This window comes from Lepus europaeus, chromosome 1, assembly GCF_033115175.1.
Source record: "Lepus europaeus isolate LE1 chromosome 1, mLepTim1.pri, whole genome shotgun sequence".
Classification (NCBI taxonomy): domain Eukaryota; kingdom Metazoa; phylum Chordata; class Mammalia; order Lagomorpha; family Leporidae; genus Lepus; species Lepus europaeus.
In genome coordinates, this window is record NC_084827.1 from 17,332,703 (window position 1) to 17,350,142 (window position 17,440).

Genomic DNA, 17,440 nt, shown 5'->3' on the forward strand with positions numbered 1-17,440 from the left:
TTTTTGACTTTGCCCTTGGAACTTTGTGGTTTGATGAGCGATCCTGAGAAAGCCCATGGAACAGTGTGTATGCAGGCCTTGTTGGAGGGGGCGGGGAGGGGGGAGGAGACTGCAGCCTGTCCTTCCCCATCTTGTCCCTTGCACCCGGGTATTGGGCACCGAATACCCGGGCCACCTCCCTTCCTGCTGCCACCTCGTGGCCTCTCTGGAGCCCTCGATCCCTTGATGTGCTGTTTTGTTTCTGTTCCTTTAACCACTTAACCCTACTTTCAATTCTATAGAAACTGTTATGCAAGAAAAATAGAAGGGCAGCTCAGGAGTTGACATCTCAGACCAGACTCGGCCACGGGCTTCAGAATGTGGACACTTCTCCTGAAGACAGGTTCCATTCTTTTTCTCTATATTTTCCTTCTTTGCTGCCATGGGAGCTCTTAAGTCTCAGGCTGACAAGACAGTCCGCGTGAGGCATCGCAAAGAGTCCTTTTGTGTCTTTTACTTAGCTACCGTGGTGTAGGTCACTGCGTGAACTGGTGCAGATGTTTCTTCCAAAGATGTCTTCCCCAGGCACCAGGTCTAGCCTTTTCTCGACCTTAGGGCCTCTGCTCTTTCCTGGACAGCGTCATCTAATGCATCCGGGGACTCGGCACGGCCGCCTTCGCCGCTGGCCTCCTCCTGAAGTCGGCAGTGTGTTTCTTTCAAGTTCACGTCCGTCTTCATCGCTTCTGTTCCTTTACTGTGGACAGGTCCGTGAAGCGCCGCCATTCACTTTTTCTTTCCCCCCAATTCTTTGGGTCCTCAGAAAGAGTTCTTCCAGTCCTTTCCTTGACAACGTGGCGTGAAGTAAACTACGCTGGTTGAAGGATGTGCCATTGTGTGTATTCGTAGGCGACACGCTAAGCGAAACCCTGCAGCCTGGGCTGGTAGCGCTCGGAGGAATTAGTAACCTCCTTCAAAGCGGCAATTCCCAAACCAGCCGCTGCCATTTTTTTACACAGCCTCACTTGGTGCACTTGCTCTTAAGCCTCTCCCTCGGGGTTCCGGTCCCCTCTCGGTGGATCCACTGTCAAATGCCCTGGCCTCTTCCCCGCCTCCTGTCAGTGGTGCCCATTTCACGGTGGGAACTTCCCCACCCCAGTAAACCTGCACCACCTCTGAAATGGTTACTTGTTTCTTTTCATTTCCTATGGAAGGGAGAGAGAGACAGAGAGAGAGGGAACGTTCCATCAGCTGGCTCACTCCCCAAATGCCCATCAGTGCCGGGTGTGGGAACCCAACCCAGGTCTCCCATGTGGGTGGCAGGGACCCAGCCTCTGTAGCGTGTGTCAGCAGGAAGTGGGGTCGGGAGCAGAGCCAAGACTCAAACCCAGGCCCTCTGATACAGCATGGGGGCGTCCCAAGGGGGTGTCCCTGATGCCTGCCCTGCGGTCGCTTTTACGTCGCTGTCCCTCCGCCTTCCAAGTGCAGCTGTCCCTTGGGGTTGTGGGGGGTTGCCTCCAGGAGCGCTCGCAGACACCCCAGTCCGTGCCCACTCACGTCTGCATACAATGATGTAGGATTTGCACACCGCCTCTTCACACGCTCCTGTCTATTTTACCTCCTCTTTGGGTTGTTGCAATCCCTGATACAGTCAGTGCCATGTCAGTCGTTATGCTACGTTGTGTAGGGGAACGGTGACAAGGAAAACCCTACATGTCCAGCACAGGTTCAGTGTATTTTCAAATATTTTCCGTCCACAATGAGCTGATTCTGCAGGAGGGCTGCCTGCACACCCTTGTCATCACCCTGCAACCTCAGACGGCCCAGAAGCCCCTGTCAGGGTTTATTTCCACCTTTCTAACAGCCAGGGCTGGGCCAGGCTGAAACCCCGAGCCAAGGACTCCATCCGGGTCTCCCGTGTGGGTGGCAGGAGCCCAAACACGTGGACCATCTTCCACTGCTTTTCCCAGGCCAGTAGCAGAGAGCTGGATGGGAAGTGGAGCAGTCCAGACTAGAACTCATGGCCTTATGGGATGCCGGCACTGCAGGCCGAGGCTTAACCCGCTATGCCGCAGCACCAAGCCCATATCCCCTTCCCAGGGGAGCGGTTGCAGCCGCAGGACCCGGCTGGTGGGGTGCATTTGAGCTCGGGATATCGCGCCTCATTTGGTACCAAGCTCTAATGGCAGTCCTGCTTCTACAGCATAACGGTTCTACAGGTTCAAGTGCAGCCGCGGCTGGGGAACCGCCGGGGAACCTGGCGCAGGCACAGACGCTCACCTGGGGGCGGGCGGAGCTGTGAGCAGCCCCTGGGCCGTGTGGGTCCTGGCTGCTGCTGTTTGATGGCCACTTTGCTGTAGACTCCTGTTTCCAACACGAGAAGCTCACGCTTTTCTCCACGCACCTTCCACGGAGCCTCTCCTCGCTCATCTCCTCCACGTCACTGTGCCTGTTTTCATCCAGGCTTCATTGAGACAATCAAAGCTGTCATGTGAATTGTTCCCGTTACCCAATTTAGAAAAGTACTTAAGGGGCCAGCGCTATGGGGCAGCAGGTTGAGAGGCCGCCTGCAGTGCCGGTGTCCCTTATGGGCACCAGTTGGAGAGTTGGCTGCTCCTCTTCCAGGCCAGCTCTCTGCTATGGCCTGGGAAAGCAGTGGAGGGTGGCCCAAGTCCTTGGGCCCCTACACCCACATGGGAGACCTAGAGGAAACTCCTGGCTCCTGGCTTTGGATTGGTGCAGCTCTGGCCATTGGGGCCAACTGGGGAGTGAACCAGTGAATGGGAGATCTCTCTGTCTCTTTTTCTCTCTCCATAACTCTGCCTTTCAAATATAAAATAAACCTTAAAAAAATACTTAAACCTGTCCCCACCTTCTTCCTTGCTGTCACCAGGGTGGGAGTGTCCCGCAGTTATCCCTTGCAGCTTCAGGACCCTCTAAAACACCGGAGAGGATGTTTTTATATATATATATTTCTAGTTATTTGAAAGGTAAATTCACAGAGAGAGAGTGAAACACTTCCATCCACTGGTACACTCCTCAAATGGTCACAATAGCCAGGGCTGGGCCAGGCCAAAGCCAGGAGCTTCTTCCAGGTCTCCCACGTGGTGCAGGGGCCCAAGGACTTGGGCCATCTTCTACTGCTTTCCCTGGCCATAACAGAGAGCTGGGTCGGAAGTGGAGCAGCCAGGACTTGAACCGGTGCCCACATGGGATGCCGGCACTGCAGGTGGTGGCTTTACCCGCTACGCCACAGCACCAGCCCCACGAGACATTCTTTACTATCCCAGCCGTGTCCTCTGCCTCCCTAACCTGTGATGATGAGCAGTGTGCATGGGCAAGCTTGCTTTGTGAATGGCGTTTGCTCTGGCTCAGCCGGGGTGAGGCTGCCGCCGCAGCACGCTCCGTGGTGTCGTGTGCCAAGGTTGCCCGTCTGCTCATCAGCACCATCAGCCATGTCCCGCTTACAAAACAGAAGGGCCGGAAGCGCCCACTGCATCGCCCTATTTCCCTAAGAAGTAACGATTTTATCCTAAACCTCGTGCTCCATTTTGTGTATGATTGTAGGTTTCCGTCCCTAAAAATATGATTTAGTTTTGCCATTTTTTGACCTGTGTAATTGGAATCCCCTAAGTATTCTTGGTCTTGCTTTTTCTTGTTCTGTACTGTTTTGTAATGTGTGAATTAATGCTCATGCCCGTGGCTGAAGCTCACTCCTTTTCAGGGCTGTATAGTATTTCAGTATAGGATTGTCTTGGGGATGTGTGGAAGGGGCCAATATAAGCCTCCTTGGGGGGCGTCCTGATCCTGTTTCCCAAGGGCAGATGCATGGAGGTCAAAGTGGAAGTTGCAGGTGGAAGGATTTGCGCGTGTCAGGCCTGATTCAGCAGTACCCCACTTCTGATAGTGTCCAACGTGTTTGTACCAATTTGCCCGGTATGTTCTTGACGCCACTTGTAGTTGTGTGACCTTAAAATCCCAGCCAAACATTTTCAGATGTTTATAGACTATTGATGGTGTTTTTCTGTGAAATACCTATGTAATTATTTTATCAGTGTTTATTTTCATCTACTTGAAAAACAGAGATTGAGAGAGAGAGAGAGATTGAGAAATTTTCCATCCATTGGTTCATGCCCTAAAAGCCTGTAACAGCCAGGGCTGGGCCAGGCCAAGGCGGGAGGGAGCCAGGAGCTTCCCAGTGGGTGGCAGGGGCCCAGGCACCTGAGCCATTCTGCCTTTGCAGGAATGTGGATCAGAAGCGGGGGAGTCGGGGTGCAGAGCAGTACTCCAGTAGCTGATGCAGGCATCCCAAGTAATGGCTCAACCCCCTGCGCCACAACACTCACTCCCACTTAATTCTTCACTCGTACTTAATTCTCCCATCGACTTTTCTATTGGGTTGCTTTCTCCTGTAGCCAAGTTGTGGAGGAAGCTTTGGAATAGTACCCTTGAGGTTGATTGGTTTCTTCTCCTGCGTTTATTTGTTCTGTCACCTATCAGAATGGGCTCTGGGATGTTTATGTTACGGTTCTGATTTCCTACTCCAAATTGTTGCAGCTTTGGTCGCTGGGAGCTTTTTCAGGCTTTGTTTTGCAGGGGGAGGGGAGGTGCACTTCTGATCTTCCGGCGATACAAGTTATCCAGGCTCCTCTTGTGTGCGTTCCCTCCATGAGTAGTGGCATCCAGCCGTCCATCCACAGAGCCCTGGTTCACTTCCTTGGAGTCGGTATTACAAACCTAAGACTGGGCTGCTGGTGTCACTGCCTATACCTGCTTTCCTTAACCAGAGCTGGGAGACACAGGTTTGTGTGCTAACCCGTGAGTACACACGGTGTATAGTTCTCTGCCTGTGTGTGTGTGTGTGGCTTCATCCTGCACTCTCTGTCTCTAATCAAGCATCCCAGGGTCCCTGTGGTCTATTCTCTACCTGTGTCACTTCTCTCGACAGCAGTGAGAGATCAGGCTCCTGTTGTCTCTCATTAGTTTCCTTGTTTATTCAACACTGGTATCCATGTAAAATGGATTTGAAATTGATAACCCCTTCCCCTGTGAGCAAAAAAAAAAAAAAAAAAAAAAAAAAATCGCACCACTTAAAAGTCACTGTTCTTTTCGGCTCTGTTACAGTAGCCAGTTAAGTAACAGGTTGCCCACTTTACTTAGGTCTACTCTTGTTCGGCCCCCTGCAGAGAGGTGATATTGGGAGGCCCTCTGTCATGTAATTCAATTTACTTTCATAGTTTTCTGTATGTTAGGATCTCGCGAACAACCCAGCTGGTCATTTCACCACATTTTCCTTAAGTAAATTCTTTGCAGTGTACAATCTTGTGAGCTTGGAACCATCACCAGTCAGTGCTGCACCTGACAGCTCCCTCCTCCTAACGTAACTTTTTGTAGACTTGGGTCAGCTCCGCCCCCAACCTCTTGTACCCACAAACCTGTGTTTGTCCCTATAGTTTGTCCTCATGCATAACGTCGTATAGATGGAATCAAACACAGTGCAGCCTTTTGACCTTTTTTGCTTAGCACAATGTATTTGAAATTAATCTGCGGTGTAGGGTGAACCAGTAATTCATGGCTTTTTCTGTCCAGAAGTCATTGTATGGATGTAGCACGGTTTGTTTAACCATTCACTTGTGGAAGGGTATTCTGATGGTTTCCAGTTTTTGATGATTATAAATACAGCTGCTCTAAACCTCGACATGTAGGCTTTCTGTCTGAACACAGGTGTTTTTTTTTTTTTTTTTTTTTGGCAGGCAGAGTGGACAGTGAGAGAGGCAGACAGACAGAAAGGTCTTCTTTTTTTTCATTGGTTCACCCCCCAATGGCCGCCACGACTGGCGCACTGCACTGATCCTAAGCCAGGAGCCAGGCACTTCTCCTGGTCTCCCATGCGGGTGCAGGCCCAAGGACTTGGGCCATCCTCCACTGCCTTCCCGGGCCACAGCAGAGAGCTGGACTGGAAGAGGAGTGACCGGGACAGAATCCGGTGCCCCGACCAGGACTAGAACCTGGTGTGCCTGCGCCGCAGGCATAGGATTAGCCTATTGAACCAGACCGGCTGTCTGACCACAGATTTTCATTTCTTTTGAGTAAACACCTAAGAATGGAATTGGTGGGTCATATGGTAATTAAATGCTCAAACTGCTGCACTGTTCTCCAGTGTGTGTGCCATTGTGCGTTCCCACCAGGATTCCTCTTTGGGGCTTGGTGTTTTCTCTTGCCTCATGACTCACAATGTTGAGCCTTTTCTTACGCTCACTTGTCATCTGGGTGTCCTTTGTCCATTTTATTTATTTCAAAGGCAAATTGACAAGAGGGAGAAACCCAGATCTTGCACCAGCTGGTTCACTTTCTACATGCTGCAGTAGGCGGGAGCCAGGAACCCCATCCAGGTCTCCCACATGGGTGGCAGGGACCCAAGCACTTGGTCAACATCTGCTCTCTCCCAGGTGCACCAGCCAGAAGCTGAATCCGAAGCGAAGCGGGGAGTTGATCCCAAGCGCTCTGAGGTGGGATACAGGCAGCCGAAGGGGGTCTTCTCCCCGGCGCCAAAGCCTGCCCGGTTTCTCCTCCTGCTGAGTTGGCCAGGACTCCTGGTACTGTGTGCCGTAGCCCCTTCTCGCTGCATTCCCAAGCCTCTAGGCAAAGCATTCAGTCTGCCCATTAAGGATGTTAAACTGTAGGTTTATTTGGATATACCATTTGCTAGGCAAGGGACATTTGCTTCTATTAGCTGAGATTATTTTAAAAACCCTAAATAGATGTTGAATTTTGCAGATGATTTTTCTGTGTACATCATGGTGCTCCTTTGTTTTTTCTTATTTTGTTTGTCAATACGGGAGCTCAACACCAGCCCTGAGAGGAACTTTGCCTGTGCATGGTGTTACCTGGACATCCTTTGCCTATTTTATTTATCTATATTTTTTAAAGATTTTTATTTATTTATTATAGAGGTAGAGTTATAGACAGTGAGAGGAAGAGACACACAGAGAGGTCTTCCTTCCATTGGTTCACTCCCCAGATGGCCACAATGGCTGGAGCTGAGCCAATCTAAAGCCAGGAGCCAGGAGCTTCTTCCGGGTCTCCCACGTGGGTGCAGAGGCCCAAGGACTTTGGCCATCTTCTACTGCTTTCCCAGGCCATAACAGAGAGCTGGGTCAGAAGTGGAGCAGCCAGGACTAGAACCGGTGCCAATATGGGATGCATTAACCCACTGCGCCACAGCACCAGCCCCATCTTGTTAATCTTAGTATGTTTATTTTGCAGTTTCATTATTCATTAGCTACAGATATTATCTTTTGACTCACATGGAAACAGAAAATCACAGAGTCTTAATTTCAAATTTTAGCCTGCTAGGAAAATAGCTGAGGCCACAGCACCAGGTGTCAATTAATAGTTGTTTATGAAGAACTTTTAAAAAAACAGGTGATTTGGGGCCAATGTGGCGCAGTGGGTTAATGCCCTTGCCTGAAGCACCAGCATCCCATATGGGTGCCGGTTCAAGACCTGGCTGCTCCTCTTCTGGTCCAGCTTACTGCTATGGCCTGGGAAGGCAGTGGAAGATGGCCAAAGTCCTTGAGCCCCTACACGCTTGTGGGAGACCCAGAGGAGGCTCTAGGCTCCTGGCTTCGGATTGGCGCAGTTTCAGCCACTGTGGCCGGTTGGGGAGTGAACCATAAAATGGAAGACCTCTCTCTCTCTCTCTCTGCCTCTCCTCTCTCTGTGTAACTCTGAATTTCAAAATAAATACATAATCTTTATTTTATAATATATATTTATAAAAATATTTTACATTTTATCTATTTTTTAAAGATTTTTATTTATTTATTTGAGAGGTAGAGTTACAGTGAGAGAGAGATACAGAGAGTTCTTTCATCTGTTGGTTCACTCCCCAATTGGCCGCAACAGCCAGAGCTGCGCTGATCCGGAGCCATGAGCTTCCTCCTGGTCTTCCATGCGAGTGCAGGGGTCCAAGCACTTGGGCCATCCTCCACTGCCTTCCTGGGCCATAGCAGAGAGCTGGATTAGAAGAGACAGCCGAGACTAGAACCAGCACCCATGTGGGATGCCGGTGTCTCAGGCCGAGGATTAACCTCCTGCGCCACAGCGCCGACCCCTTATTTATGTATGTATGTATGTATGTATTTATGTATTTATTTAAAAGGCAAACTGACAGAGGGAGAAACTGAGATCTTTCATCAGTTGATTCACTCCCTAAATGCCGCAACAGCCAGGAGCCAGGAACACCATCCAGGTCCCTCTTATATGCTGCCCCATCTCATTAGTCATTAGGGAAATCCACAGGCCCACCAAAGTAGCTGCCATGAAAAAGACCGATGATGGGGCTGGCACAGTGCTGGCATCCCATATGGACACCAGTTTGAATGCCAGCTGCTCCACTTTCTGATCCAGCTCTCTGCTATGGCCTGGGAAAGCAGTAGAAGATGGCCCAAGTCCTTGGGCCCCTGCACCTACGTGGGAAACCCGGAAGAGACTCCTGGCTCCTGATCAGCACAGCTCCAGCCATTGTGGCCATCTGGGGAGTGAACCAGCAAATGGGAGATCTCTCTTTGTCTCTCTACCTCTGCCTCTCTATAATTCTGCCTTTCAAATAAACAAAAATAAATCTTAAAAAAAAAATAGAAAAAGATAGTTGCTGGTGAGGATGTGGAAAATTTGGCTCCATGGAAAATTGCTTGCTGGTATGTAAAATAGTACAGCCACTTGGGAAAACAGCTTGGCATCTTTACTTGATGCTAAACACAGAATTACCGTACGATCCAATAATTCTATTGTAGGTTTCTACCCAAGAAAAGTGAAACCATAGGTCCACAGCAACGTTATTGAAACAATTATTATTGGAACAATTGCACTGTTTATCAGCTGAATAGTGGATAAACAAAGTGCCATAGGATACACAGTGGAACATCATTAAAGAACTGACAGTAGGCCACAATACCCAGGACAGGAGAGGAGGAGAGTGGAGGGAGAGGGGGGACGGAAGCAGAGGGAGCCCAGCACAGCTAAGTGGTCTCCCGGGCCACCTGCCGCAGGACTGCGCCGACAGGAAGCACGAGTGACGTCCAGAACGGGCGAATCCAGAGCCAGACAGCACGTGGCAGCTGCCGACGGCGCCACTTTTCTCTGCTTTTTAAAAATCTGATTTAAGTTATACAAGTTTCATGTGTTTGATAAATGCAGATTTAGTAACACAGCGGCCCTTCCCCCCACCCACGCTCCAACCCTTCTTCCTTCTCCTTCTTGGATGCCCACTCTTAATTATTACAAACATCTATTTTCAGCTTACTTAACGATCATATGGTTAACCCTACTCTAAGTAGAAGAGCTCAACAAATATGAAGAGAAAAAAAAAAACACACTGTTCCTGCATGAAAGAGACTAGGGCTATAAACAATCATCTAATCTCAGAATGTCCATTTCACTCCAATACTTACATTTCAGGTATTCTGTTAGTTACCTCGGATGGGGGAAAACAGGCTATTTGTATTTGGGACTGGCTTATTTCACTAAGTATATGGTTTCCAGTTGCGACCATCTTGTTGCAAAAGACAGGATTTTATTTTATTTTTTATTTATTTTTACAGCTGAGTAGTACTCCATGGTGTGTATATCCCATAATTTCTTTATCCACTCTTCAGTTGATGGACATCTGGGTTGATTCCCTGTCTTAGCTACTGTGAATTGTGCTGTAGTAAACATGGAGGTACAGATCACTCTTGCATATGCTGGTTTCGTTTCCCACGGGTAAATTCCCAGGAGTGGGATGGCTGGGTCGTATGGTAGGTCTATATTCAGATGTCTGAGGGATCTCCACTCTGTCTTCCACAGTGGCTGGACCAGTTTACGTTGGCACCAGCAGTGGGTTAGGGGACCTTTTCCCCGACATCCTCACCAGCATTTGTCATCTGTTGATTTCGGTAGGAGAGCCGCTCTTACAGGAGTGAGGTGGAACCTCAGTGTGGTTGTGATTTGCATTTCCCGGATGGCTAGTGATCCTGAGCACTTTTTTCTTCTGCCATGTCATTAGTGTGAGAGGCTGGTCGGGAGCTGGGCTCTAAGTTTCGTTGTTGCCATGGATACTTTCAGAGTTGCACTCTCTTCCCTTCCTGTCTGGCTATAGGTCTGGGCTTTGTGCTACTCCCCACAGCAGTATTCCACCATCTGCTTTGTACTTTCAGCGTGCGGGGGTAGGGGAGGGGACTTGCTGACAGTCTGGCTTCAGGATGTGGCCTTTGCCGGCATTCCTGCCTGTTCCTGGAGGTAGTGGTGGACTCTGCACAGGGCCTAGGGCAAACACTCTTCCCGCCCCCATGGGAAGCAGCTTTTCTCTTTTTCCTGTTCCTGTCCCAGCAGCAACGGGGGCTTCCCCAGTCACCTGAGAGATTCTTGACCCCACACAGGGGACACGGGGGCTGGGCTTCTGCTGCTCCAGCCCAGGTGGGGAGGGGCTTTCTGGGCTCCTGGTGGGCTCCCAGGCTGACGTCTGGGGTCCAGTTTCTCCCTGCAGCGCCTCCCTTCTCCAGTCTGCAGGCCAGGGGTCCATAGCAGAACCTCTGTTCTCTGGTGGGCTCCAGCCAAGTAGCAGGAAGCTTCTTCCTTGTGTTGAGAGCGGAAGTTCTCTTACAGTCTGCTCTTGTTCGATGGAAGGGCAGTGGTTTCTTTGGATGCATATAAGCTCTCACCTTTTTAATTTTATTTAAAAAAAAGATTTATTTATTTATTTATTCAAAAGGGAGAGTTACAGGGTTGGGGTCAGGGGAGGCAGAGAGAGAGAAGGAGAGAGACAGAGCTTCCATCTGCTGGTTCACTCCCCAAATGGCTGCAATGGCTGGAGCTGGGTTGGTGCAAAGCTTCCGGGTCTCCCACGTGGGTGCAGGGCTCAAGGACTTGGGCCATCCTCCACTGCTTTCCCAGGCACAAAGGAGTCAGATTGAAGTGGAGCAGCCGGGACTTCAACCAGCGCCCATATGGGATGCCAGTGCAGCAAGCAGCAGCTTAAGTTGCTATGCCACAGTGCTGGCCCCAAGCCCTTAACTGTGATGAAGCCAGATTTGCCAGTCATTTTCTTTGTTGTTTGGCAAATGTATGTGAACTGCTCCCTTCTGTAGATGCACAGTCATTGCAGATCAGACAGTGCCGGATCAGACTGTGTAAGGCTGGAGTTGTGTGATCTTGGATTTAGTCAGGGAGTTTCTTTGTAAGGAAAGTATTAATTACCTAGTCAATTCCTTGTTGAGTATAGGACATATTATTCTTTCCATTTCTTCTTGAGTCATCCTGGTGTGTTGCTTTTTTTTTTTTTCTTAAGCAAGGAATTTGTCCATCCCGCCTTGAAATTGATTAGCACTTGCCTGTGATGGCAAATGCCGGTTAGTTTTATACCTCCTATTGTTTTATGCCTTGAACCTTCCCCTTTTTGATCAACCTCATCAAAGTCTTTAATATTTTATTAGCAGCTCTCCATCATCAAGTTGAAAGCCTGGGCAGGTCCTCAAGAAGCTGGTGTGACTCTGTGGCTGACGCCAGCACGGCCCCACCTGCCCCTGCCCCCACTTCTCCCTCACCCAGAAGGGGCTCCCGTGAGCAGCCAGCTGAGCAGTGGAAAAGCCAGTCTGTCCGGGATTTGGGGCCAAATGCTGGTACCTATGAGAGGGGACTGCTATGGGCTGATAACACCGTTTAGGGGAGCACCTAGGGGCTGGTGTAGGACAGCTGTCTGGCTGGGAACGTCGAAGGTGACTACCCCGAGGTGGGGTCCCCCCAGTAACTCCTAGGTGGTGGCTGCTGAGTTTGGAACGGTGGTCAGGACCGTGGACCTCCTGGGAGTGGAGCAGCAGTGTGGGAAAGTTTCGGGGGGGGGGGGGGGGGATGCGCAGAACTGCCGGGGTAGATCTGCAGAAGGTTCTGGATGACACACAGCACAGCTTGTGGCTTCCCTGTCCCCTCATGACTGCCCCGTGGGCCGTGGTGGTGGGAGACGGCGAAAGCAGCTGCAGCCTAGTGCTGGATCTGAGGGCTCTCCCCACACCGTGCCTCTCGGCTGAGGCTTCCTTCCCCATGTGGGGTCCACGGGGCATGGCGCTCAGCTGATGGAATGTGTGCGTCTCCCCCACGAACCCCCATGAGTGCCTGGCTGGCCGAGCTGTTGTGCCTCACCCTGGCGCATGTCTCTCCAGGCACCCCAGAGCTCCCAGACCGTCAGTGATTCTGCCTGCTCTCCCAGGCACTTGTGGGCTTCTGCACCTGAGCCTGCGCGTCCTGCGGGCCTGAGCCCGAGCCTGCCACCTGCCGGGCCCAGTGGAGCCAAAGGTCTTCCTGCAGCACGGCCCGCAGGGGTCTTCAGGCCACGGCCGTGGCGTGTGGGACTTCCCTCGATCGCCGATGTCTCCTTCTAGACTCTAGAGGGTGACTTGCGGGATAACAGAGGCTGCACTCAGACCGGGGCAGGGCGACGTCTTCCCCGGGCGTGAGCCTGGAGGCTGGGGCGCAGAGGCAGGCATGTGGGCTGATCACTGGGTGTGGGTGTGCACGGGGCCTGTGGCGCGGCCAGGCTGCGCTGTCCTCCCTAGCAGGACTTCCCTGGGCTTCCTCTGTTCTCTCTCCGCCGCCCCCTTGGATGTTTCTTGGACCCTGGTAAAGTCGGGATGCATCGAGGGCAGGGAGCTGGGTCTCTGGGGCCCAAGGGAGGAGCAGGACCTACAGCCAACATCTTGACCTGATTCTGTGTTGTGTCTGTCAACAGGTGCCCAGCCCAGCACAGCCCCCACGACCACGACACAAACTTCAGTCTCTACCAGGCCAACCCCAGCCTCAGCCCCAGCCCCTAAAAGCTCCGTGGCAGCTTCAGTCCCGGCCGAGCAGCCCACTGCACCCATGACAACGAAAGCCCCAGCCACCCGGAGCCCCTCTGCGTCCCCTGGAAGCTCCGTGGAGACCTCAGCCCCAGCCCAGGGCTCGGCCACAACAGAGCAGAGCCTGAGTATTCCTACTAAGGCTGAAGCTAAGGACGCAGGTGGCGTCACCACGGCACACGTCACCGGCTCTGTTCAGCCTGTCACCAGTGGCAGCCAGGTCGCAGCTCAGGACCCAGCTGCATCCGAAGCTCCGAGCAGCCACAGCATCACCACAAAGTCTCTGACCACAGAGGCCATGAGCCAGGCCCCCCGTCAGACCACAGATCTCGGCACCACGGGACCCACTGCTCCTCCTGTGACCAACTCGGCCAGCCCTGACCTGCTGAGCCATGCCACCGCGAAGCCCTCCAAGGGGCCCCAACTCAGTTTCCCCACATCTGCCAGCAGCCTGGGCCCTGGCACTGGCACCCTCTCCACACCCCAGGGGAAGCCTGCGACACTGAGTGAGTGTGACTCCTTGGTTTTCCTTTTATTTTCAGGGAAAGATAAACTTTTCAGTGCTTATATGAGGGGCCTTCAAAACATTTGCGGAAAATGCAAATTGTGACAAAATTCTGCATGGATTTCTCAGTTCTTCCCACCTTTTTCGTTTGAGAGGCAGGGAGGGAGAGAGAGAGAGAAAGAGAGAGATATCTTCCATCTGCTGGTTCTCTCTCCAAGTGCTTGCTACATCCAGGGCTGGGCCAGGCCAAAGCCAGGAGCCTGGTCTCCCATGTAGGTGCAGGGGCCCAAGCACTTGTGCCATCCTCCATTCTTTCCCAGGTGCATCAACAAGGAGCTGGATCGGAAGTGGAGCAGCCGGGACTCAAACTGGCACCCGTAAGGGATGCTGGCGCTGCAGGCGATGGCTGTACCCGCTACACCCCAGTGCCAGCCCCTAATTCAGTTTTTTTTTTTTTTTTTTAAGATTTATTTATTTTATTTGAAAGGCAGAGTTACAAAGAGGCTGAGGCGGGTCTGGGGAGAGGTCTTGATCTGCTGGTTCACTTCCCAGATGGCCACAATGGCCAGAGCTAAGCCGATCTGAAGCCAAGAGCTTCCTCCGGGTCTCCCATGCAGGTGCAGGGGCCCAGGGACTTTGGCTGTCTTCTGCTTTCCCAGGCCACAGCAGAGAGCTGGATTGGAAGTGTGCAGCCGGGACTTGAACTGGCGCCGATATGGGCCCTACCCGCCACACCACAGCGCCAGCCCCCCTAATTCAGTTTTTCAGGAACTTTTTGAAGCCCCCTTGTGTCCCATACAGGTGCTCAGCTGGCAGGCAGAGTAAGTTCATGCTGAGAATTAAGCACAGTTCCTTCAGACTCGGCTTCCCATGTGAGTGATGAGCACAGGCCAGCAGAGCTGAGCGCACAGATGGAGCTCGGTGCTCTGCCTGCCCCGGCCAGCGTCTCAGCCACACGGGAGACTGCATGCCCACGGCAGGGTGTTGGAAGCACTCTAGAAAAGACAGCGCATCTCCCACTGTCCCACGACAACTCACAATAAGAAACACATTTTAGGGGTCGGTATTGTGGTGCCGTGGGTTAAGCTGCTGCCTGTGACGTCAGCCTGTGAGCGCTGGTTCAAGTTCTAGTGCTGCACTTCTGATCCAGCTCCCTGTTCATGCACTTGGGAAAGCAGAGGAAGACGGCCCAAGTGCTTGGGCCCCTGCACCCACGTGGGAGCCCAGGTGGAGCTCCAGACTCCTGGCTTCAGCCTGGCCCTGAATTGGCCTTTGTGACCATTTGGGGAGTAAACCAGAGGGTGGAAGATTTCTCTCTCTCTGTTGCTCTGCCTTGCAAATAAATAAACCTTTAAAAAAAAAGTAAATAAATATTTAGGAAACAAGAAACACACTTTACTTTTACATCAAGATCCAGAACACGTACACCTAACACACACATGAATTGATATGGAAGTTTCACTAAATAAGAGTTAAACTTTCTATTATACATCCTGATATTTTCTACTGTATTCCATTTCCTATTATTTAGTTTTTTTAAAAAAATGTATTTATTTGAAAGGCAGAGTGACAGAAGGGGAGGGGGCGGGGGCGGGGGCGAGAAAGGATGGTCCTCCAACCTCTGGTTCACTCCCCAGATGGCCACAGCAGTTGGGGCAGGAGACTGGAACTCCATCCAGGTCTCCCACATGGGTGCAGGGCCCCAAGTCCTTGGGTCACCTTCCACTGCTTTCCCAGGCACATTAGTAGGGAGCTGAATTAGAAGTGGAGCAGCCAGGACTCAAACTGGTGTATATGGGATGCCACTGTTGTAGGAGGTGGCTTAGCCTGCCGCACCACAATGCCAGCCCACAGTTTTTCAAGTGCTAATCTTAGTCTAGAAAATTAACTTCAGAATCTACAGATGGGCTGTGCACCTCCAGACCGTGACCCGTCCAGATCTGTCGAAGCAGAACTCCTGGGCGTGAACCTGGGAGCCTGCATTCCTGGGAGCTCCCCAGGGTGCTGATTGCACACTGCGGGCCATGGTGGCCGTGTGCTGCAGCGAGAGTGCCCTGAGCTGGGTGCACCTGGATCCAAGTCTCTGCCACCCTTCGGCATGTGGCCTTGTGCAGATCTGAGGCTCAGTCTCCCCACTTACAGAACAGGGTGACGACGGGACCTCCCCCAGAGTGTGGGTGTGAGGTTCTACAAGGGCAGCACCGCTGTTGTGCCGACTCCCTTGGCTGGTTCTTTGGCTCATCCCAGCCCCCTGTCGACCGTCAGGGGACTCCACGCCATCCCCCCGCCTCCCTCCCCAGAGCCTGCTGGCTCCAGCTTGGTGGCGGCTGAGCCCAAAGACCCTGAGAGCTTAAGCCGCCTGTGCAGGGCACTGCTCCCTGTGGTTAAGACTTTTGTGTTCCCTGTTCCAGCGCCCGTGGCCAGCTCGGCAGAGACTCAAGGGATGCCCAGCTCGATGCCACCCAGCCCGGCCTCCCCCTCCCCCTCTCCTTCCTCCCCCTCCCCCGCACTGCAGCCCTCGGGCCCCTCGGCAGGAACAGAGGACACAACCGGCAGGGGCCCCACAAGCTCCAGCACTGAGTTGGCTTCAACTGCCCTGCACAGCCCCAGCACATCTCCCCCCACCTCGGCGGTGCGAGACCACAGGGTGAGTCCCGGGCCCAGGCAGGAGGGCGGTGCTAGTCCTTCTTCACCCGGAACCCTGGCTTGGGGCTATTGGGAGCCATCTGCTTTCACCGCCTTTGCCTGGCTTTGCCCGATGCTGCCTCACACGGCTGGGCAGTGGGGGCCATGCCTGGCTCCGAGCCTGGTCCAGCTAGGTGCCCAGCTTGCCATGAGCTGCTCCTCCCTTCCACCCAGGGGAGGGCAGGGTCGGAGAGCCCCTGGCTGTGGGCCTCAACCTCAGTTTTACCGGCTTCTTCCAGGTAAGCTGCGGGCCTCCGGAGAGACTGACCGAGCAGCTGCTCATCCTGAACCTCACCAGAAACAGTCCCTGCGTGAGTACCTGGCTCCCCAGAGCCCCAGGACCCTGCCCCCGGGCTGGCAGCCAGCCAGCATCCAGGTGGGGAAGGTGGAGGACTGAGGGGGTGAGCGGTACCTCCCCACTCCAAGTCGGTTTTGTTTTTCTTTTTTAAAGATACATTTATTTCAAAGGCAGAGTCAGGGAGAAGGAGAGACAGATCTCCATGCACTCGGTCAGTCCCCAAATGGGAGCAACAGCTAGGGCTGGGCCAGGAACTTGGGACTCCACCTGGGTCTCCCAGCTGGGTGGGTGCAGGGGCCCAAGCACTTGGGCCATCATTTTCAGCTTTCCCAGGTGCATTAGAAGGGAGCAGCTGGGACTGGAGACAGTGCCGGAACTGCAGGCTGCAGCTGAGCCCGCTGTGCCACACCCGCCCCCCAGTCTGAACAGAGCAAGCAGTCGGGACAAGGCGGGGTCAGGGAAAGGAGCCTGGTCTTCCCCGCTCCCGCTGGGATGATTTACAGGCTCCGGGAGCTGGAAGGCTCTGGTCCTGGTCCCTTCTGCCTCTGTCTCTGGGCTTTGGAGACTCACCTGAAAGTGACAGGTGTGGTCAGCCCAACTGCTGCTCTTCTGATTGGGTTCATGCTTTCTAGCCTCATTGGGAGAACAGTGTGGACAGGATCTCCCCTGACCTGGGGAGCTAGGAAGACCCCAGAACTAAGGGCCCCTGGACACAGAGGAGCCAGGCCCTGTGGTGAGGACACCCCAGCGGAGAGAGGCTGTAGTAGCTGAGGCTTTGGTCCTTTGGCTGTTGGGGCCTGTGGGTGCCGGTGCTGCCAGCTCGCTGCTGCCCTCTCCTGGTGAGTGTGTGTCTGCAGCCACCCCTGGGCGTGTAGCCCACGAAGTGAAGTTGGATTCCAAGGCTAGAGGGGTCCTGTTTCCGGCAGATCTTTTCCTTCTGTGTAGCCAGTCTGCAAGTGACTGTTGCAGCCGCCCGCTGCTGGGGCTGGGATGACTGCACCAGGCACGGACTGCCCGAGCTTGGCTGTGGATCCTCTCCTGAAGGCAGGAGGGGGCGTTAGTAAGCCCGAGGGATTCCAGGGGCTGTTTGGGGGGCGGGTGTCC

The 17,440-nt window shown here is 53.0% G+C and overlaps 1 protein-coding gene across 1 annotated transcript in view; it reads left to right on the plus strand.

Annotated features, from left to right (window-relative positions):
- PODXL (podocalyxin like) overlaps nucleotides 1-17,440 on the plus strand; it is a 38,526-nt gene that overhangs the window by 18,954 nt on the left and 2,132 nt on the right. The window contains exons 2-5 of the mRNA XM_062199057.1: nucleotides 12,740-13,354; nucleotides 15,765-16,000; nucleotides 16,278-16,349; nucleotides 16,490-16,547. Of these exons, the coding sequence (XP_062055041.1) occupies nucleotides 12,740-13,354; nucleotides 15,765-16,000; nucleotides 16,278-16,349; nucleotides 16,490-16,547 (981 nt within the window). The remainder of the gene's footprint in view (nucleotides 1-12,739; nucleotides 13,355-15,764; nucleotides 16,001-16,277; nucleotides 16,350-16,489; nucleotides 16,548-17,440) is intronic.